We start from the raw sequence: 22,768 nt of genomic DNA on the forward strand, positions 1-22,768 counted from the left end.
GTCCGATTTTGCATTTTTTCCAAAAAAACAATGCACGCTTTTACCGGCCGCATTCAGCATGGACATTTTAACAGGGAGCAACCAAAAGAGGTAGTAAGGCGACTTTTGATTGGATAAAGGGAGAGGCCTCAATAGATAGACTAATCAGAGCCATCCATACAGTGACACCAAGGTAAACAAATATGGCGCGAATGCATTCGGACAGCATATCGATCGATAACGTATCTTCTCAATGAACTAAGTAGGTCGCTGCGAGAAAACTCTGTGCACCATTGACGTGTATTTAAGGTATGCGAAACTGCGTAGAGGCATCAATGCATGGAGTGTTAGAACTTTGTTTATTAATTGCGAAAAATACGATATTTGTGTTTTTTTCTCACGTTAAATTCAGGCATGTTTTAGATTTGGATGTTTATATTAGTAATTACAATAGCTATCGGTCAGGTTGACTGACGTTTATGTTAATTATGTAGGACAACTGAATTTTTCGTCTGTCATGACCGGTGTCCGACGATATTTCGGGAACACTGGGACTGTTTTTCTTCAAATACTTAAATGTCTGAGGCTACATCCACACGACAACGGCAACGAGATTTTTTTTTTTAAATATCGCGTGCACATGGGCAACGGATCAGTAAAATATCAGGTTCATATGGCAACGCAACGCTTGCTGAAAACAATCCAACACCTCTACGTGTGCTGTAAGACGGTCCCATCGGAGACACCAGAACAATAAAAGAAGTAGACGCATGCGCATAAACCCCTTCTTCTGTAGCATTAGCCATATAAAGTTTTGATTATTAATCAGTAGCGTAAAACGAAAGACGCAGAAAGAGGAATGAACGGGGGTAGATGGAAGCTGGTACGCCAACTAGGGGTGTCACGGTATGAAAATTTAACATGACGGTTATTGTGACCAAAATTATCGCGGTGTACAGTATTATCACGGTTATTTGAGTGGGCGTGGCTCAGGTTGAGTGGGCGTGGTTCAGGTTTTCAAGTTTGGACTGTGGACAAGTGGATCCTGACCACAGCTAGACACATTTTAAAATGCTAGCAGTGGGCGCACTTCGCAATAAAGATCATTATCAAAGTTTAACATTATTGACAGTCGGATACAACTGTTGTATTTTCCCTCGACCCGAAGTCATACGTTACTTCGTGTGTTTCACTGATCCATTTTCACCGTCTTGTGGCGAATGAAAGTTTAGCTGTGTAACTTAGCTTAGAATGGTGATGTTTACCTCAGAATAGCGCTAACCACAGCTAGTGCTAGATGCATTTTAAAACTGCTAGCAGTGGCCGTCTTTCGACAATAAAGATTATCATCAAGGTCTAACATTATTGACAGTCGGAAATAATTGTTTCATCTTCCCTCGTCAAAAGTCAAAAGTTACTTTGCGCATTTCAGCTAAAACATACACGTTAACCTACCTTGCACTTGCTGTACAGATGCTGATGATGGTCTCGCAGATGAGTCATTAGATTTGATGTATTGCTGCCTTTCGCTGACACCTTTTTTCTGCACACTCTACATGCAGGAGCACCGTCATCAACAAGTTGTCCCTCCGAATTTTTGAAATATCCAAAATATTTCCACACTTCCGATTTTATCCACTTGGAAGGCGGATAGATGTCTTCATCTTGATGACCACCACAGTCTCCTCCTTCCGCCATGCTTGAACTTCGGACAGTGAGTGAGTGAACTTGAGTGGCGTCAGCGGGAAAACTCGGACGAAAGTTCAAAGTCTCACGAAAATGGAAGCTATCGCGGTTTTGACACTCAGAAGGTTATGGTCACCGTCAAAATATTTTAGCGCAGTAACCGTGTACACCGGTAATCGTGACAGCCCTAACGCCAACATTCTGATATCCTCCAGAATTCTTTAATGGTCCGGAATAAATTGAATGCTACACATTGATGGATTACTTTGTTCTTCTACGCCCTTTTTGAGGAATGTATTGTCGGACTTAAACCAACATCTGAAGAGATGAGATCGCTCCTTTTTTTTTTTCCTATTTTTGCTGGCGGGATTGTTTTTGTTTTTGGAAAGCGCATGGGCGGTGCGCGGTTTGGTACTGCTTCCGCAGTGTTTGGACTAAAGACTCTGCCCTAAGGGCTATTCTCTCACTCTCTCTCTCACTTTGCACCATTACACAATAAATATTCACAGTGAAAATATTTTGTAAGCGCGTTTCATGAACCAAGTTATAGGATTTGTTGACAACTTGCATCGAGTTCGTTACACTTCTACCCGGCGTGAAGCACTGACAGTCATGTGGTTGTGACGTCATCGTAAACAAATCCGTTCTACTCATCCAGATGACTTCGCAACGGCGCTGTTGCCAGATTTTTCCACTCTGGAACCCGTTCTCAAAAGATTTCGGTTTGGGGAACCCAAAACGCCGGTGCCGTGTGGACGCCAGGCCGAAATGATAAACAATTTTATCAGATTCACCTGAATCCGTTGCCATGTGGACAGGGCCTCAGGCACTATCGCAGTTCATTGACTGAGTTAAAGGATCATGAACGGAGGCGATGATTTCTTCATCCGTTATGGAAATGACGGAGGTTACCGGTGTATCGTTATCAATGTCCACCCACTGACTTGCGATGTTTCCTAAAGCTTCACCATTCAGTTCATTCATGTGTTGCAAATCACCAATGATGTCAGTAGTCATTTTGTCCTTTTATCAATCCTTTGATCACCATTCTCCATAATTGTTTGTGATTGAAACCTAAACTCGGCGCGTTAAGCCTTTATTTTATGGCATTAACACGTATTGTTAAATTGACTGTGGACTTGATGACTTATTGTCTCTGGTGGGAAGAGGAATGCTTGACTCAGTGATTTTTGTGGCTACTGCCTCATATAGAGGCGGTAGCCATGATATCATCGTGTTGTAAGAATCTAAGAACGAGTGTAGCAATCGTGCACTGCACAGCACCAGAACGGTGAATCATGATCTCACAACATGAACAGTTGATCTCGCGTTATCATCGTGTTGTAAGAATGTGTTGAAGGACTTTTATTTTGAAATGCTAACTGACTACCTCGCGCCAATCAGCATTTTTTCTCTCAGTTAATGAGCGCGCACGCTCGCTCACGACGACTCAGCTCGAGCGTGTTTGTTATTCATCAGCAGTTCTGCGCGCGCTCAGAGCAATAAAACACCTGACTGATAAAATGCTGCAGGAGAGAAAATGATTTAATCCTTTACGCAGTTACACCTTTCTGTAACAGAATAAACATTCACACAGAAGGGGGTTTTGTCTAAGTGTAATAATGTTCCGTTTTCGGTGCCGTTCTGCGGTTATTTATTGCGGTTATTTATTTATTGCTTATAAAATAGCAGGATCAGGACCCTTCAGGAAGCTGGACGCTGTATGAGGTGTTCAAAGATCACAAGCTCTGTTTATTTCACAAAATGCACATCTCTGTTTAATGTTATGACGAACAAATGCGTCAGAGTTTTGTTGTGGCTACTTCAGAGTAAAAAAAGCATAATTAGTCAAACTTCTGTTATTCGCTTTAATTTTTTTATTTTAGAGTCTTTACACTACACTTGTGAAACAAAATGTGCTCATTAGTACTGAATAATGTTTCTAAGACAATTCATGAACAAGTGCTTTCTTACTATTTTGAAAATATAGTTCACAGCACTGTATTTTGAACAAAACAGTAAACAAAACTGGTAACCAAAATACTACAAGCCCTTGCTGATGCTTGCAAGAGATGAGGCTAGTATAATTGATAACAGGCTTTTAGATAGAGGGGCGTCTGGGCGTCTTTTCGACGCCCTGTACTGAAAAAAACAAGAAATTGGACGCCCTACTTTTTAGTACGACGCCCTAAAGACGCCCTAATATTTCCGCCCGTGTTATGTCCGGTAACTTAGCTGAATATGTTAAAAAATCGCCGAGTCTGAGCTTTCCGAGGATCTACAAGCTTTGTTGACACCGCCATTTTGGAAATTTCAGAAGTCTCGCTTTGACAGCTGTCTTTCCCGAAGACGCCCAGGGTTACCATAGCAACAGCACGAGCCCAGAGTACAAAATATAGGCACCCGCCGCAGAGCTACAGAAACACGCGTTTCTATGGCTGCACTAATTTCAAAGTTGTGAGAGCCCTCGTTATAAATAAATGGGTTATTAAATAAATTTGGTGTACAAAGCACTTGTAATATGCGTTCCCAGAGCAGAGGGGGAAAAGATGTATGCCTAGGAGACACTGGCATAAATATCCAGACAATATAGCCGTAGACTATATTGCCGCAGCTAAATGTGGAATGTAGTCTATAGAAAACCGGCCTTACCTGACATGTTATTTATCCCGAATAAATCCTTTTAACAGTAAATAACACATTTTCATGCAGATTTTCCCAACATTACAGGCTACGTAGTGGAGAGTGTGGTAGTCGAGCCGGCGGGTAGTATTTCTAGTAGGCTATACTAAATAGTAGGTTATACTAAATCTTTGGACGCTAGCGGCTTTGAAAGCAAAACTGGTCAGCCGGGGTTGGTTGTCACACTGTGTTCGGGGTTGGTTGTCACATGTAATGCAATTGCAATAGGTGCACTACTGACTGAGACAAACACAGCTACAACAAGCTTTATTTATGTAGTATTCTGCGATCAGAAAGCTTTATAGCTAATTTGTCATGCTTAATATGCAACTCCAGCTCAAAAAATCCCAGAAATATACCCATTTTAATAATAATATTCATTAAAAATATACGCAGTTTGCAGTGTATTTTGTTTTGGTGTTCCCAAAGTTGATATTGTATTACCAATCTGTTGTACCCCCGGAACCCCCTAAAACACTCGTGCCAGCGGCGCTCAACGCGCCGCTACACCTCGCCACATACAGTGACACCTGCAAAAAAGTTAGACTCCCTAAAAAAAAATCCTGCCTAAAAGCCTGATTGATAACATGTATATATGCTATATTTACTGTATGGACATGGTATCAGAAAACAATTTTATTCATAAGCAGTAGCCACATGTACCCATAGGGTACCTATTATTATTATTATTATTATTATTATTATTTTATTTTTTTTTAAGACTCTGACACATCGTCACTAAAGGCGGGGGACACGAACTTGCACTACGTTCAGACTGCACCCTGAAACGACCCATATCCGATTTTTTTGCCCATATGCGACCTGTATCGGATTTGTTATTAACAATCTGAACGATACAGAGCCGATTTTTTAACATGCGACCCAGGCCGCTTGGATATGTGGTCCTAATTCCGATGCATATCCGTTATTTTCACATGCGACTGCAGTCTGACCGGACAGGTCGCATTCATGCGACCTACACGTCATCAACAAGAGACAAACATCACTATCCTGCGTTGGCTAATCCCGCCTCTTTGGTGGAAAACAACAACATTTGTACAGTTTTTAGAATTTAAATAGACTTTTATAGAACTGATCAAGCTAATGGTGGATTTGGTAGGGACCTGGATGTTGATCTGTTAGCCTGATTAAATAAAACAGTTTCTATAACTGATTTATAACTTAAATCATCCTGTATTACAAGATTATAAGATTGTTCTGGAAATTTCCAGTAATTTGACACCTTCGGTCTCATTAGTCTGCTGCCCACATTAATCAGATTATTGTGCGAGTTCCGCCGCCGCCACAAAAACCACATCGCCAGGTCTCGCCTCATCTCCATAGCAAACTGCACTGGTGTTTCTGCACCTTGAGCCAGCACTGAGAGAAGTTGCAGAATTCAGCTGGCTATAAACAATCTAAATAAATATTTATAAAAATGTAGAAAAAGTTTATTAATACGACGAAATAAATATGTGCAAATTATTAAGCCTGAATTAAGAGTTTGGTAATACAGCGGCCGTATCCCAAATGACTGCCTACTGAAGCTTGAGTGCACTGTATAGAGTTTAAAAATCCATTACTTCCTAGTAACATGTAGTGCACTTGTATAGAAATTAGAGAGACATTTAGGAGTCAACCCTCGTTACCAGGCTACACGTTTTCATTTCAGTTCAGAAACAAAAACACACACGAGACCTCACACTTTAACACTAACCAGATAATTAAACAAACAAACAAAAAAAGAAATCATTAAACTTGAAGAGTGCGCTTTTTTTGTTTACGTATTACGTAGATGTGCTTATTACGTGTCAATTTGCGCATGCGGGACACATTTGGGTCGTTTTCCGTTCATATTGGAGATCGCATACAAGTCTCATATAATTGGTAATGTGAACGGCCTAACAAAAAAATCGGATTTCACAACAAATCGGATATGGGTCGTTTCAGGTTGCAGTCTGAACGTAGTGATAGACTGTGTCCGAAATCGCTATATAGTGAGTTCGCCATTTTGTAGTGCTGTCCGAAACCTTAGTGAGGATTATTTACACCCTATATAGGGAGGGAAAGTGAAACACAGCGATCCTAGTGGTAGCGTTCCTAAGCCGAGAGCCATACTATTGAAAATCCCATAAGGGGTGTTCACACGGCAACTTTTACTCCGGTGTAGCACTGGGGCTGCCCCGGTAGAGCGTTCACACGGTACAAAGTTATACCGGTGTAGCCCCTGAAAGCTGCTTAAACCGGTGCAAATCTAACCCTGCTCGGGAGGTGGTTTAAGAAATTTACTCCGGAGTAAATGCTAGTTTGCGAGGCAGCACTGATATGGGATGTGTGAACGCTACAGGGGTCGACTCGCTACGCGTGAGGAGAGTTGATTACATACGGGCATTGCATAATTTGCATCCTGGTATTTTGCGCTTCCAAAATGGCGAATATCAAGAACAGAACTGCGTGTCTTCCAGTGTTGCCAGACTGGGCGGTTTTAAGTGCATTTTGGTGGATTTGAACATATTTTGGGCTGGAAAACGTCAGCAGTATCTGGCAACACTGGTGTCTTCATCCACGTTGTTTTCCCGGCGCTTGGTGATGCCATGACAACCGGGAAAAGGAAGTACATTTTCACGCATGCGCATATTTCATTTCCGCATTATTACTATCGTATAGCACAGTCACAAAAACTGCCGTGTGAACGCAAGTGGGGCTGCACCGGTGCTAACACGCTTCTCTCTAGTAAGCAGGTTTGTGACGTGTGAACGCTCCACAAAATTTACACTGGTATAAGATATATCGCAACAAAATACATCGGTGCAGCATCGATGCAAATATGTGCCGTGTGAACACCCCTATAGACCCGATTTTTAAAAAAAATCCCACGAAGTTATGACGTAGAACTTGTACACCCCCCAAAAAATATGTTGTATATGTTGGGATTATCTACTAACTGTGAAAGTATCAGGTGAAATTTCGCTGTCTTTTAAAAGATCGAAATTGCGCCTAACCTGTCAGAAATGGACTACAACAAAACTGTCTAGTCAGAGTCGCTCATATTACGTCAGCAGTAGGCTTAGCTATCCCACGCTTAGTTATCCCCACGAGGGATGCATTTCTTATTGGTACAGAAATACTCCACCAACCACGCTATACAAATCGGCATGTTGATGTAGGCTACTCGCCGGCCGCTACCTGCTACAGGTTTGGAAAGGCGCTAGACTTGCGGTGACGTCACATACGCGACGTCGGGTCCGTGTAGTCTTTGATCAGCTTATTAAAAAACATTCAAAACAATTCAAATCGGTGGAAAAAATAAAGTATGATCACCAGGATCGATAGAGCTGCCCGACATGCACAACATATGGAAGCCATTGTCTTAACTTTGAAGTGTAACCCGAAATGTAATTTTTTGAAAAGATATTCCCGTTCATTTTGCCATAGAGGTTGGAACGCATCCAGTAGGGGGCGATGAGATTACTTTCCCTCCCTATAGAGATCTTGCACGTGACGTCACATCCGCTCCAGATTGTAAGCAGTCGCCATTTTGTCGGTCAAACGCCATATTTCCGCCGTGTTTCCAACACTGACTTTGGTTTTTTTTTCGCCCAAATCTTCAAATATTACCGTGCCACAATGCCGGAGAGTTGTATGGCATATAAATGCCACAACAGGAGAGGTCAGAAATCGGGAAGAAAGTTTCATAGGCTGCCACGGGACCCTGACAGTCGTGCAAAGTGGATTGCTGCTATCGGCCAGGCCGATGCAAACAACAAGAACAAGGCATGGGAACCGACTGGAAAGAACGATCACTGGCGCCTGTGCAGTGACCATTTCATCTCAGGTTCGCCATGTATTTATTTCAGTATGTCCATGTGGTTATTCGCAACATAAGTTTATGACTTGCTCTAATAAAAAATTCCGGGAAGTGGGAACCTGAGAAAAGGCTTGGGGCGGGGGGGTGGATTGGGTCTTTAGTGGTGTGACAATCAATGTAGTCTCTAGATATAAAATTATTTTACACTTTTAGGGGTCACATGTAGAGATAGATAACTTCATAAGTATCAAATCATAAATTCCTCGTGCTCAATTGCCACTAGTCAGTATATTTCTGTCTTTCAGGGAAGAAGAGCAATAACCCGACCTCTCCAGATTATGTACCGTCCATTTTTGCTCACACTTCCTCTCCACTGAAGAGAAAACGAAAGAGAGAAATGGAAACGTACACAAGACGTGAGCGATCAAAGAAGCAACGTCGTGATCAGTGCGCAAAGACACTGGCTGCCAGAGCTCTTCTTATACACGTCTGGGTATTCCTCTGGCAGTTCCATATCCACTGACACGGTCGTGAAAACTACGTCCGGTAAGCCATAAGGGTCACTAATCCGTAGGTTGTTTATTTTAGACATATATCTAATTATCTGTTCATTAGAAAAATGAGCCGTATAGTCCGTCAGTTGAAATTTATCCATTTTGTACACGACTGCAGCAGTATTCAGCGGTGTTTTTTACCGACAAAATGGCGGCTTTGTACTTTCCGGTCACGTGACTGCAAGATCTCTATATCGTGAGTTCGCCATTTTGTAGTGCTGTCCGAAACCTTAGTGAGGATTATTTACACCCTATATAGTGCAGTCAAAATATCCCACAATGCATCACGAAAAGTAGTGTACAACCGATGGTCACTAACCAAAGCAATATATCCCATCATGCATTGCAGTTGCACTGAAAGAAATCAATTAAAAAGTCTCAAATTTGATTTAATAATAAAGGCAGTGGCAAAGAAGAAAGTATTCAGCCTTGATTTAAAAAAAAACTGAAAGATGCAGATACTTTGTATTGATTAATGTGGGAAATACGCTCAGTATAATATGTATTGATCACAAAAATACATGCAGGTATTTATTATTTTGAAAACACACCGGCCGACTGATCTGGCACGTTTTAATTGTGAGACGGACTAGTGTCCGAAAGCATTTTTGTTTTTTTCTTCCATTTTACCAATGAGCTCACTATATAGTCCTGTATCAGGGTTTTTTCTAGAAAAATTTAGTATGAGGGCGCTCACCATGGCGAGGGAGCGAAGCGGGGGGGATGGTGCCGGTTGTCCCCCCCGCCGTGCGAAGCCTTTGAAAAATTGAGGCTACAATGGGACATTCTGAGGCTATCTGAGAGGGAAATTGTAACAAATTGTCTGTCAACATTGAAAAAGAAAGAAGTAATCTTCTTCTGCCCCAGACAGTCTTTGGCTTTCTTCCGTTTCGTGCCGTGGGATGACATCTTTAAATGCCCAAGTGTCAACAAAAACTAGCCTGGCAAGCCAGACTAAATGTGAATATTTAGTCTGGCCTCGATCCGTAGACATTTCTGAAGGGTGGGGGTGGAACAAACTGCTGTCTTTCAAACTGTCTCTGTGCGTATAGGCCAACGCTCTGACCAATCAGCGCAACAGTGACTATGACGTAGTCAGAGCGACAGAAAGCAGTGGGGGAGGCCTTGAAATAAATAATTTTTCAAAATGCGTATTAATTAATAAACAGGTTCTAGATATTAAGAAGTTTGGAGATAATGACCACAAGTTTGGAGTCTGTACCACATACACTCATTTTTTTCCAAGTGTTTTTCAAGGGTTTGCTTAAACTGTTTTTGAGTTTTTATTTAGTGGTGTTTGGTGAAATAATTTCCCTTAAATTTAAAATAACGGGAAAATAAGAAACAATCAAAAAGTAATGTTTCAAAGCTGTTTATTAATTCTTCGTACTGCACAAACTAGCCCCATCCTTTTGGCTACGAGCGGAGCCAGCTGGTAGATCAGACTTTTGCCATAGCCGGTCGGCAAAACAGCGGAAACGTCCTTCTTGAAAAGGAATGAGCGGAGAGCCTCTTCCTGCTCATGTTTCAACGAAAACTCCAAGTCTAATTCTTCTAAAACTGATTCCAAAGCGGAGTCAAACGCGCGCTGTTCTCTAACCATAGCCATCTTTCCTGCTGTGCTTTCTCCAGCGTCGCGCAGCTTTGTCGTCACTCCTGCAAAAGCCCGCCCAAAGAATCCAAACAAAAACCTTGCGTTGTGATTGGCGGGCACGATTTGATGCCCGGGGTGTTTTTGTTTATATGGTGCGAGGCTAGACCCACTTGCTAGGCAAAAATATTTTTGGCCGCTAGGCGGGTGGGTCTAGTTTACTAGGCTAAACAAAAACAACTCGCGAACTACTTCTGTCAAAAGCTCCCGCGCCGGTGGGTGAAAGGTCATTCAGTCTCGAGAAATCTCGCTCTACAAGTCAGCTGACCTTGTATGTAACCCATGTCAAATCTCGCGAGAGCAGCCGCGACAAGTAAACAACTAAACAACATGGCACCTCAGTCTGGAAAACGCCAATTCGGATTGTTTTTGCACCGTCTGGCGGTGTATCTACTATGATTGGAATATTTTTGGAGTAATTATAACGCATTTGATGATGAGACACATTGTCACGTGGTGTTGCTGGGATGTTTTCACGGAGAAAAGATCATTTTGAGAAAGATTGCATGTTGTGCAGTAGCATATAAGTGCATGGCCTAAGGGTGACTTGGGGTTCAATCGGCATTTCGGTAAGGGGGCGCACGCCGAGAGCAAGAGGGCGCAACGCCCCTGTTCCCTGGTTTAGACGAAAGCCTGCTGTATATACTGTATATAGTAATTCTCTCTATAGGGAGTAGGGAACGAGTGAGCGATTTCGGACACAGGGATAGTTGCGAAAGTTCGTAATAAAAGCGCCTGTTATAGCGGGGTTGCAGTGAATGTAACTTTTTAAACCACTTGTTCATGGCTAAATTTTCAAAATGGATGTTTATGGGTGTGGTCACTCTGTGATGCATGTGTTAACCAGCAACGTATAACAAGCTCCACTGCAATATTTCTTGGTCTGCAGAAAGGATCCTTCTATGAAGCAGGAACTGAAAAGGTCCCCAGGAACTACTTGCTGTGGAAATACATCAAAGGTTTCTTAGCTCGTGGAAAAAACCCCTGGGCTCCTGAAAAATTTCCTTCCCCGTTTGTCTCTGCTCCACATAGAGCCTGCTCTAGACTCCTTCTTGTCGTTTTCCCTGCACACACAAATCTAGGCTAACTGTAACTCGGGTATGAATAATAAATTCAGTTACTGCAGCGAAATGAATCCCTCATCACATCGCCACGGCCCTATGATGAAAAAGAGAACCAAAATGCAGGACAAAGAAGGCAACAAAGGGTTAAGAAATTGCTGCAGAGAGTAAAAAGGTTAAAGGGTTTAAATAAGGGCGAAGTAATAACAAGAGACACTGATTTACTGAAGAAAAAAACCAACAAGCAGCGTTTTGTAAAGAGCGTAAGAACAAAAACAACACAGAGAACATACGAAATCTAATTTCCTTCCAAATAAGAAGAAACTTGTGAAAGCAGAATGACTGTGGAAAGATAATTCAGAGTGGAAAGGTGTCAGAGAAGGGCAGGATGGGCGGGGAAGGTGTGAAAACCAGGGAGAAGATGAAGCCTGGAGTGTGAGAAAGAGCGGAGTGATACTGAATACAGAAGCCTGTATCTGCAATACACAAAAGAAAGCCCTGCAGACAGCACATTCTCAGTGTAGGAAATGCAAATAAATACATTTGAAATAAAAGTCAAACAGAAACTAATTCTGTACTGCCTGCTGAATTCAGGCTCAGGTTTCTTTTAACAGCTGTGCTTACTAAAAATACTGTTCAGGCTGCACGACAGTGTGGGTTTTTTTTTTAATGTTGTGGCTATGAATAACATGCACAACAATTACTAAGTCAACAAGCCTTGGTACACCACCTAGGAGTCGCACCAGGACGCATCCGAGTTCTAGTACGGATCCCTTCGGCACTGCGTGACCAGTGTATTCTGGCTAACAAGTTGGTCCTTGACCAACCTGGAACCACAGACGCAATGACTATCGTCATGGATGGTTTGGGCACAAACATGACTTTGATGATAATCAATAACAATCTGCATCTGCAACAGGGATGAGTCATCCTGTCTTTAAGCTGACACAAAGAGGAATCAATGTCTGCTATCTGTGCCGGCCCTAATGCAGGCTGACACGAAAGGTTATGAAAATGCTATTAATTTCAAACACGCACCAAGCTCACGCCAACTGCAGTGAAGGTTCCTGATGCACAGACTTATCCGACCATATTAGTGTTGAGACACGTGGCAATACACATAGACACTCAAATACACACACAAAACACTCATTGGAAATAAAGAGACATGCAAAAAATAAATTTAAAAAATAAATAAAAATAAATCCCAGACTAAATACAGATGAAACACTCCGACAAAACAATACATACAGCAAAACACACTGAAAATAAAACTGACAAAATCCTCAGACAAAACGTTACAGATAAAATAAAAAAACGGACAAAAACCTTACACAAAATAATACTCAAACCAATCCTTACAGACAAAACAATGCATAAACACACTCAAATGATACAAGACATACAACCCCGATTCCAAAAAAGTTGGGACAAAGTACAAATTGTAAATAAAAACGGAATGCAATAATTTACAAATCTCAAAAACTGATATTGTATTCACAATAGAACATAGACAACATATCAAATGTCGAAAGTGAGACATTTTGAAATTTCATGACAAATATTGGCTCATTTTGAAATTTCATGACAGCAACACATCTCAAAAAAAGTTGGGACAGGGGCAATAAGAGGCTGGAAAAGTTAAAGGTACAAAAAAGGAACAGCTGGAGGACCAAATTGCAACTCATTAGGTCAATTGGCAATAGGTCATTAACATGACTGGGTATAAAAAGAGCATCTTGGAGTGGCAGCGGCTCTCAGAAGTAAAGATGGGAAGAGGATCACCAATCCCCCTAATTCTGTGCCAACAAATAGTGGAGCAATATCAGAAAGGAGTTCGACAGTGTAAAACTGCAAAGAGTTTGAATATATCATCATCTACAGTGCATAATATCATCAAAAGATTCAGAGAATCTGGAAGAATCTCTGTGCGTAAGGGTCAAGGCCGGAAAACCATACTGGGTGCCCGTGATCTTCGGGCTCTTAGACGGCACTGCATCACATACAGGCATGCTTCTGTATTGGAAATCACAAAATGGGCTCAGGAATATTTCCAGAGAACATTATCTGTGAACACAATTCACTGTGCCAGCTGCCGTTGCCAGCTAAAACTCTATAGTTCAAAGAAGAAGCCGTATCTAAACACGATCTAGAAGTGCAGACATCTTCTCTGGGCCAAGGCTCATTTAAAATGGACTGTGGCAAAGTGGAAAACTGTTCTGTGGTCAGACGAATCAAAATTTGAAGTTCTTTATGGATATCAGGGATGCCGTGTCATTCGGACTAAAGAGGAGAAGGACGACCCAAGTTGTTATCAGCGCTCAGTTCAGAAGCCTGCATCTCTGATGGTATGGGGTTGCATTAGTGCGTGTGGCATGGGCAGCTTACACATCTGGAAAGACACCATCAATGCTGAAAGGTATATCCAGGTTCTAGAGCAACATATGCTCCCATCCAGACGACGTCTCTTTCAGGGAAGACCTTGCATTTTCCAACATGACAATGCCAAACCACATACTGCATCAATTACAGCATCATGGCTGCGTAGAAGAAGGGTCCGGGTACTGAACTGGCCAGCCTGCAGTCCAGATCTTTCACCCATAGAAAACATTTGGCGCATCATAAAACGGAAGATACGAAAAAAAGACCTAAGACAGTTGAGCAACTAGAATCCTACATTAGACAAGAATGGGTTAACATTCCTATCCCTAAACTTGAGCAACTTGTCTCCTCAGTCCCCAGACGTTTACAGACTGTTGTAAAGAGAAAAGGAGATGTCTCACAGTGGTAAACATGGCCTTGTCCCAACTTTTTTGAGATGTGTTGTTGTCATGAAATTTAAAATTACCTAATTTTTCTCTTTAAATGATACATTTTCTCAGTTTAAACATTTGATATGTCGTCTATGTTCTATTCTGAATAAAATATGGAATTTTGAAACTTCCACATCATTGCATTCCGTTTTTATTTACAATTTGTACTTTGTCCCAACTTTTTTGGAATCGGGGTTGTACAAAATACTCTCAGCAAAACAATACACTCCAGTCAAATTATTTCGAACTCCAGCATTTTTTGCTGAAAAGACCTACCCCGTGTCCGAAATCACTCCCTACTCACTATATAGTGGACTATATAGTGAGTTCGCCATTTTGTAGTGCTGTCCGAATGTATAGTGAGAATTATTACATCCTTTGTAGTGCATTCAAAGTATCCCACAATGCATCACGAAAAGTAGTGTACAACCGATGGTCACTAACCAAGGAATATATCCCATCATGCATTGTGGTCGCGCTGAAAGAAATCAAATCAAAAACACATGCGTGCATTTATTATTGTGAAAACTCACCAGCCCACTGATCTGGCACGTTTTAATTGTGCGACAGTAATGACGTAAATAACAGCGCGACGGACTAGTGTCCGAAAGTGTTTTTTCATTTTATCACTGAGCTCACGAAACAGTCCTCTCTATAGTAATTCACTATACAGTATAGTGGGTAGGGAGTAGTGAACGAGTGAGCGATTTCGGACACAGGGCTAGTTTTAAATGAATCAAGAAGTGTTTATTATTAAATGATGAGTGAAATGTCACAAATTATTTCTTTTATTTGAACAATCTTGATCTAATTTAATTGGAAAAGGCCAAAATCGTTGGCACTCTAATTAGGCAATGTAGCACATATTGGATAGTTTGCACTTTAGCGGGTGCAATTCCGCCAAATTGTTTACATTTACCAAGCCTAGGGGCGTTTGAGCGAATTTAAGCGGGGGTTCGGGGGCAGCAGCCCCTGTATTATCAATAATAAATAAAGAAAAGCTTACCTTGTTCGATTATATGTTGAAGTCATCAAAACTGGTGTTTGTCTGGATTAGGGTTAGCGCCCGCTAAAGTGCAGTAGTCCCCAAATATTTTTGTTTGACAGTTAAAGGGGCCGGCTCACCCCTTCCTAGAAGCCTTTGCGCCAAGTAGTGAATTGCCATTTTTGCATCCATGGATGTTCCACTGTTTAAAAAATAACCCACATCAATCCAGCGACATCCTAAGCCATAGATCATAAATTGTAATGTAAAATTGAAGATATTTTCTCAAAAAAGTAGTTATGTGTTACATTCTTTTGACAGATTCATTCTGTTTTCATATGGTTATTGCATTGTAACGGACCAGAATCTGCCTCAGCCGTCTCACGGGCGGCCACGAAGGAAAGAATAAGTCGAGCTTTGAGCCCTCCCTGGATAGCTCTACATATGCATTTGTTTACAAGCTGAAGAATACGGAAGAAGAAGAAGCCGCCTTTGTCACATGCACACTCAAGTGAGCAATGAGCACACACACATACCCAGAGCAGTGGGCAGCTATACTCCAGCACCCGGGGAGCAGTTGGGGGTTAGGTGCCTTGCTCAAAGGCACTTCAGCTCAAGGCCACCCCATGTTAACCTAACTGCACATCTTTGGACTGTGGGGGACCCGGAGGAAACCCACACGGACACGGGCAGAACATGCAAACTCCACACAGAAAGGCCCCTGTCAGCCACTGGGCTCGAACCCAGAACCTTCTTGCTGTGGTGCTAACCACTACACCATCATGCCGCTCACGTGCCGAAAGCATTCCAACACCAAATTTTGTCACCATCGTATTCTGTATGTGCTGTGGCCACTGGGCATTTTGAACTCACTCATATAGACAAGTTTGTTACACAAACAACATAAACTCAGACCGCGGTAAAGCTGGTTTTATATTGGACATTCGCTGCACATTTGAGATTCTCTCTTCTATTTCTCAAGAAATAAACACACAAAAAGGACGAAATGTGTGGTGTATTTATTTACTCTGGAGGGGAGGCAAAGATAACGTCAGAAGCCAAAAACAATGTTATGCCTTGAAAACTTGTATCTTGAAGTAAACATGCAGTAGTCAAAGTTTGCACACGTATCGCACACAACTTGGAATAGTAGCATACTAAGTTAACGTAACCAGAACCATAACACCGACATATCTAGTTAGTCAACTAAATTAACCTTCCAAAACCTGGACGCCCCTGACACAAAGTGATGCAAAGTCAAGTCAAGTTTATTGTCAAATATGCCATACATGCTCGACATACAGCACAGATGAAATTTCAGTCCTCTCTGACCCACGGTGCAAACAGGCAATGCAATAAATAAAAATAGAATAACTGAATAACTGAAATAAACAGTATAAACACTCTAGATAAGAAATAGACATAGACTAAACACTCACAGATATATATAATATATATATATATATATATATATAAAACTTGGGTGGAAATCTATCCAACAAAGCAAGACGACGCAAGAGGACTTATTACCAGTGCCAATGTCTGTCTGAGTGTTATCTAGCAAGTTTGCTAACATCACTTCAAGATGTAGCTAGTAGCTAAACTTTTGTCGAAATGGCCTGACTTGGCTTATGATCAAAACCCTGCGAGTTAAATGTCAAGCAAATGAAACACCACAAGACACAGTCAAACAGCTAACTTAATATTACTCACTGGTTCAACAAAAAGGTGTCCGTCTTACTAGTAAGTCCAAGATTTACTCTTGTCCAGACTCTTGCCACAATGTCCATATTGACAATACCGACCTAGCTTCCTTTTATAGTTATTAGCTAGCTGAATACTTCGTAGTTGTTGGTGCCATAAACCAGGCTTGTAGTACTCGAGTCCAACTCGTGCCCTAATTTTAAGAACTCGTAACTTCACTTGACTTGGACTTGAGCACTGATGACTTGGACTTACAGTATGCATTAACTGAATTCGGACTCATAAATTGGAGACGAGGACTTGGATTTTTCTTTATATTTGTAACATGCCATAATAATTTGGCATAAGATATTTATATCTACATTAATTTTCATACTAATTTTGTGCAAGAGGACGCACATTCACCTGTTCATACGTCATGTTCAGGAACAAACTAACGTTAATGGCGCTAAAATGCCTGGAGAGAACGACCCTAGGATTGTCCGCTTTGCTTATACAGACTTCTTGTGCAGTGGGAAAAAATGCACTGCGATGTGTTCCATATGTAGAAGAACTATCGAGGAGATGACGGGGACAACCTCGAACTTTAGTCGTCATTTGGTAAGACTCCACCCAGAGAAGTAAGGAACACGCTATGTTCATTGCCCTGTTGATAGCGGGGCTTGCTTGCTGACCGATGAACTAGCTAGTGTTAACCCTCTCTCATGTTATTTGCCCTGTTGATAGTGGGCGGGGCTTGCTGAGCGATGAACTAGTTTTTTATCTGTAGCCTGTTAACTAAAACGGGGCAGTCAAGCAGTAACGTTAGTCCAACACAGTAGCAGAGACGCTTTCACATAAAGGCAGCAACAGCCACCATCAAATGGTGCAGTTGGAGTCTTGTTCTCGGACTCGACTCAAAATGTTCTTTAATGACTTGGACTTGAACACTGGGGACTCGAGACTGGACTCAGACTCGAGGTTTACTGACTTGACTACAACACTGCCATAAACCATGACTCAGTTCTTGCGGGGGCGGCACGGTGGTGTAGTGGTTAGCGCTGTCGCCTCACAGCAAGAAGGTCCTGGGTTCGAGCCCCGTGGCCGGCGAGGGCCTTTCTGTGCGGAGTTTGCATGTTCTCCTCGTGTCCGCATGGGTTTCCTCCGGGTGCTCCGGTTTCCCCCACAGTCCAAAGACATGCAGGTTAGGTTAACTGGTGACTCTAAATTGAGCGTAGGTGTGAATGTGAGTGTGAATGGTTGTCTGTGTCTATGTGTCAGCCCTGTGATGACCTGGCGACTTGTCCAGGGTGTACCCCGCCTTTTGCCCGTAGTCAGCTGGGATAGGATCCAGCTTGCCTGCGACCCTGTAGGACAGGATAAAGCGGCTACAGATAATGAGATGAGATGAGATGAGTTCTTGCAGGAGGTTAGTTCTCATGAAAGTGCTAGGACTGCTGAACTGGGTGTGAAGTTGTGATGGAAGACAAACCGTTTTCCCTATTACAAGTCAATGTACCATCAAAATGGATTTTGAAGCTGATATTTTAAGGTTAAATCCTACCTAATGTTGCTTTATTACTAGCACTGTACTAGCTCTTATTTAGTGTCCCCTTAGGAACTGAAAACTACCGGTTATTGATTTCCACAAAAATGTAGCTTTCCTTAATTACCTTAATTGCGATTCTGTATCATTTAGTTTGGTAAGTGGAAGTAATTGTAATTAAACTGTAACAACCAAACAAACAAAAAACACACCCCAGCTGTTCAACAATTTTTGACTGGCACACAAACAAGACAATACAGCGAAGTTAAAATACTACAACTGTTTTTCAATCGGTGTTTAGAAAGTGAAGCATTAAAAAAAAATCAAGTAAGATGAGGGAACAAATCAAACAGCACTATGAAAAAACAACCGAACATCCAGAAAGCCACTTACTGTAAGTAACACCCTTAGTAATGAAGTAAAGACTATGCACGTTACTCTCAGATAACTAAACCGTGACCTAATTCATCATATCACTTCCCCACCAGGAGTCAACATAGTTCAGAGAGAGAGAGAGAGAGAGAGAGAGAGAGACTACTGGAATAACCAAATACCTTCATGTTCCATGTTGACTTGCTCATGCAAGAAGCAAGATATAAATCTGGACTCACCACTCATTCATTCCCTTTTCCACTGTCACACAGCTGCTGCGTTTCCTCATCCCCCCACTGCCCTCATTTGTTTCTCTCTGTATCCCTCTGTCTCGTTCTTGCTTTTAAGCGGAGCCTGTAAGCTCTGCTAGTAGGTCAGGGCTCTGTGCATTTAAATCCAATTCAAATTGCTGTTTGTCAGTGCAGGCAGTGAGTGACCGATCCTGCCAAGCTGGACCAAACGGTACTGCGCTCAATAGCACAGAATCAGAGCAAACAAAGCAACGGTAGTGAAGCTGAACCAGGCTTGGGACAGAAGATAGACTGAAGTTACATACTGAATTAGCATGCAGTGGGAGCGGCCGAACAAATAAGGACACTGTCGTGACATGAAATCTAAATAGATGCGTATAAGGTATGGACTTGAAACTACAAGGTACTTTATAAAGTATTCATCCATTCGTCTTCACTAATCACTTTATCCTGGTCATGGTTACAGTTGATTGATATGTAATATTGTAGTACACTGAGAGGTGCTCGAAGCAAAAATGAAATTCCGCTGCTTGACCACACAAAGACAGGTATAACTGTCAAATTATATCTACTGATTTGGCTTCACTGAATGTCAAATCAGCAGTGCAAATAAAAAAAACAACACCATAATTAGGTCATCCTGCTTAAAACACAGCCATGAATACGAATTGCTTAAAGGTTAAGAGCTTGCCAAGCATTTCTTTTTCTTTAGTTCGGTTGTGTGGCATTTTCTGCTAGGTGCAGCGAATGAGTCTGCCTTTCCTCTGTTATACTCATTAAAGCCATCCTCTTCCGTACTGTCAGCCCACCCGTTAGCAGAATAAACTGAACCTCATCTGCACCTTTCAATTCAATTCCATCCACACTGACTTTGAGTGACTTTTAATCTCACCAGCATTTTGGAGATTAGTAGCCCATGTGTCCAGGGTGGCTATTTTCGCCTTTTGTTCTTGAAAAGGGGCAAATGGAAAAGCTATAAATAAATATTCACTCACTGCAGATATCACAAAGCAAAACAAAAGTTTGCATACAGAAAACGTGTTGATTGATATTTTCATTTGACCCACTTAGACATCTTAGTAAACGACTCTTGGTGGTTTATCTAGTAATAAAGGGCATATTAAGTCAGTGATTAGCTGATTAATTAGAAAGCATTGCGTTTGGACACTGTATGTTTCCACAGCCTTGTTCTGAATGTTGTAAATGTACAGAATGTTGAGAAGAAAGCCTTGCTGCGCATGAGGAAGCAGCTGTGTTTGGACTGCAAGTATGCAAGGAGAGAGAGCGAGAGATGGCCAATCAATTCTCCACACAGTCTCATATGTCTGCACATGTGTGTGTGTGTGTGTGTGTACGAAAGAAAGAAAGAAAGAAAGAGAGAGAGAGAGAGAGAGAGAGAGAGAGAGAATCAGAGCTTCAGTGTGGCGATTACATAATGTGCCCACTTATAAGGATTAACGTTTTATTCTGTCTTGTATTTGAAACGGTATCAGACATTTTTCCCCTGCACATGTGCTCAGGATGAATTGCTTGTGGATCATTATTGCAACTCCCAACCATCATCTGTAGATCAAATTTAATAGTTGTTGGTTTTAATTACAAGCTAGATCTTGTAACAAGCTCGAACACAATATGGTTTTGGAACAGATTCGTTTTTGCTTTGGTCATTTGCATAAGGAAATGGATATGATTTGATTGGGCAGTATTAGGCTTTTAAAACAGCAATCTGGAGTTTGTTGATGAATTGAGGACAGAATAATGTTGGAAAATAGCCAGTGGGTGTCTTGGATTATGCCCACTGAGAGAGAGAGAGAGAGAGAGAGAGAGAGAGAGAGAGAGAGAGAGAAGATTCATACAATGGGACAGGGAGCTGCTAGTATGTGCCAGTATTGGCTGGATACCCCCCTATAAACCCCTACAACAACCAGCTTCATCATATATTTCCCATTCTTCAGTGACTCATGACAAACCCTGGAACAACACACACACACACACACACACACACAGCACATGCACCCAACAGATCCTGCACATGGCATGCTTATTCAAGCGTCGACTCACTGACAGCTCGTGTGTGTGTGTGTCAGCAATGGCAAAAATGCAGCTTTACAGCTCAGCTGATCCTGTACACACACCTCAACACGAAAAGATAAACGTGCACGCGCCGTTATTACGGTCCACTGCGGTGCATCAGGAGAGAAGCTGAATCAAGCTTGACATCCAAACACACACACACACACACACACACCAAGTGTAGCAGCAAGCACCGAGCCACACCTCACCTACTAAGAGAAGACAAGGTCTGAAGGTTTGTCCAAGACCTCACCGCTTTGCTCTCACAAGGTCTCACAGGTTCAGAGCTTTATTTACAAGTCCATGCACAATGACCGTGTAACACTGCTCATACAGTATACACCTCATAAGCTGCTCTTCTAAGCACCTTATCCATTACAGATATCGTACTGTATTTGCACTACTGCTATTTTGTACTACATTGTTTGATTTTAGAGTGTATTTTTTACCTATATTTTATTTAAAAAATACATATTTTATATATATAATGATTTTACAAGTAAGGTGAGAGAGAAACGGCATTTCGATTCTCCTATATATCCTGGATATATAGTGAATTGACAATAAAAAAAAAAAAATCTTTGAATCTTGAAGTGCTCCCATTCAGCCATCATCCCCTCCTCCTTCACACAAAAAGCTTCAGCCAAACAATGAAAACCACACATCTCACATTTTGTCTGAGATTTTTTTTTTCCTGAACATGTCACTGATTAAAAACTGATCAATCAAATCAATTATTATTATTATTATTATTATAGCAGCACATTAAACTTTCAGGTTTTCTCCAGTCGTCTCTATTTTATTTCTTTTGAAATCTGACCTCATTTCTTTTGGACCAGAAAAACAACAAACAACAACAACAATCTCAGCAATAGTAATTCCTGACAAACACAGACCTTTTCAGGAACTTATTAAGACAAAAGACTGACCATGTAATTAAACAGTAAACAAAGAAAAGCATGGCCTTTTGTTTTCCCCAGTAACATTAATCAGATTTGGATGTGTCTCAGGATCCCATTGTAAGAGAAGAGAATACACATGTACAGTATGCATGTGTGCAGCCCAGACTACAGGCTAGATCGCATCCCAGTACGAGACTGATGCAAAAAGTGCAGCCAAAAACAAAGCGGATAGTTTAATTTGAAGGCAGCGTTCCTGATGCCAAAGCATCGGCCCATTGATTCGCCTTTTAAAACAGATCATCAAGCATGAAAGAGCATGCAATAATAAAGAGAAGAATGCATTGATGACTCTCACCGCGTGGTTTTCGGATAAGTGAACAGCAGGCGATGAGGCTGAACCCAAGAGCGATGGGATGCGATGCGATATGTTCGTGTGTGAATGTGGATGCTGTCAGCGAAGAGCACCGCTCATGGGCGTTTAATCCGGGGAGAGGAAGCTCAGCCGCCCCACCCCCTCCCTCCCTCCCTCCCTCTCTCCCTCTCTCTCTCTCTCTCCTTTTGCTTCCCCCTGCCCTGCTCTTTCTATCCATCACACATCACTGTTCCCAGGCTCCTCGTTTTACAAGATTACACACAAACTGAAAACAACACCACGTGTTATGATATTTTCTTTTAAAACAGACGGGAAAAAAATCCTTAATAAATTGACATAACTGAGTCTT

At 41.7% G+C, this 22,768-nt stretch overlaps 2 protein-coding genes across 4 annotated transcripts in view; one reads left to right on the forward strand and one right to left on the reverse strand.

Annotated features, from left to right (window-relative positions):
- The window catches only part of frmpd1b (FERM and PDZ domain containing 1b), a 123,196-nt gene that overhangs the window by 96,579 nt on the left and 3,849 nt on the right, over positions 1-22,768 (reverse strand). Inside the window, exon 1 of one of the 3 annotated variants that reach the window (XM_060927901.1) lies at positions 22,402-22,484. The exons of 1 other annotated variant lie outside the window; for it this stretch is intronic. The gene's annotated coding sequence lies outside the window, so the exon portion shown is untranslated. Of the gene's footprint in view, positions 1-19,059; positions 19,082-22,401; positions 22,485-22,768 lie in introns of those variants that run through there. One more of the 3 variants, XM_060927902.1, reaches the window with a different exon arrangement.
- LOC132889910 (THAP domain-containing protein 1-like) lies at positions 7,965-11,404 on the forward strand. Its single transcript, XM_060926725.1, has 3 exons — positions 7,965-8,182; positions 8,461-8,648; positions 11,393-11,404. The coding sequence occupies exons 1-3, from the start codon at positions 7,975-7,977 to the stop codon at positions 11,402-11,404; spliced, it is 408 nt and encodes a 135-aa protein (XP_060782708.1). The 5' UTR covers positions 7,965-7,974.

This window comes from Neoarius graeffei, chromosome 8, assembly GCF_027579695.1.
Source record: "Neoarius graeffei isolate fNeoGra1 chromosome 8, fNeoGra1.pri, whole genome shotgun sequence".
Classification (NCBI taxonomy): Eukaryota; Metazoa; Chordata; class Actinopteri; order Siluriformes; family Ariidae; genus Neoarius; species Neoarius graeffei.

Excerpts from the sequence above, each read along its gene's own strand:
- LOC132889910 (XM_060926725.1), top strand. The coding sequence starts at position 7,975 with ATGCCGGAGAGTTGTATGGCATATAAATGCCACAACAGGAGAGGTCAG. Across the intron at positions 8,183-8,460 it reads CAGTGACCATTTCATCTCAG|GGAAGAAGAGCAATAACCCG; the intron begins GTTCGCCATGTA and ends TCTGTCTTTCAG.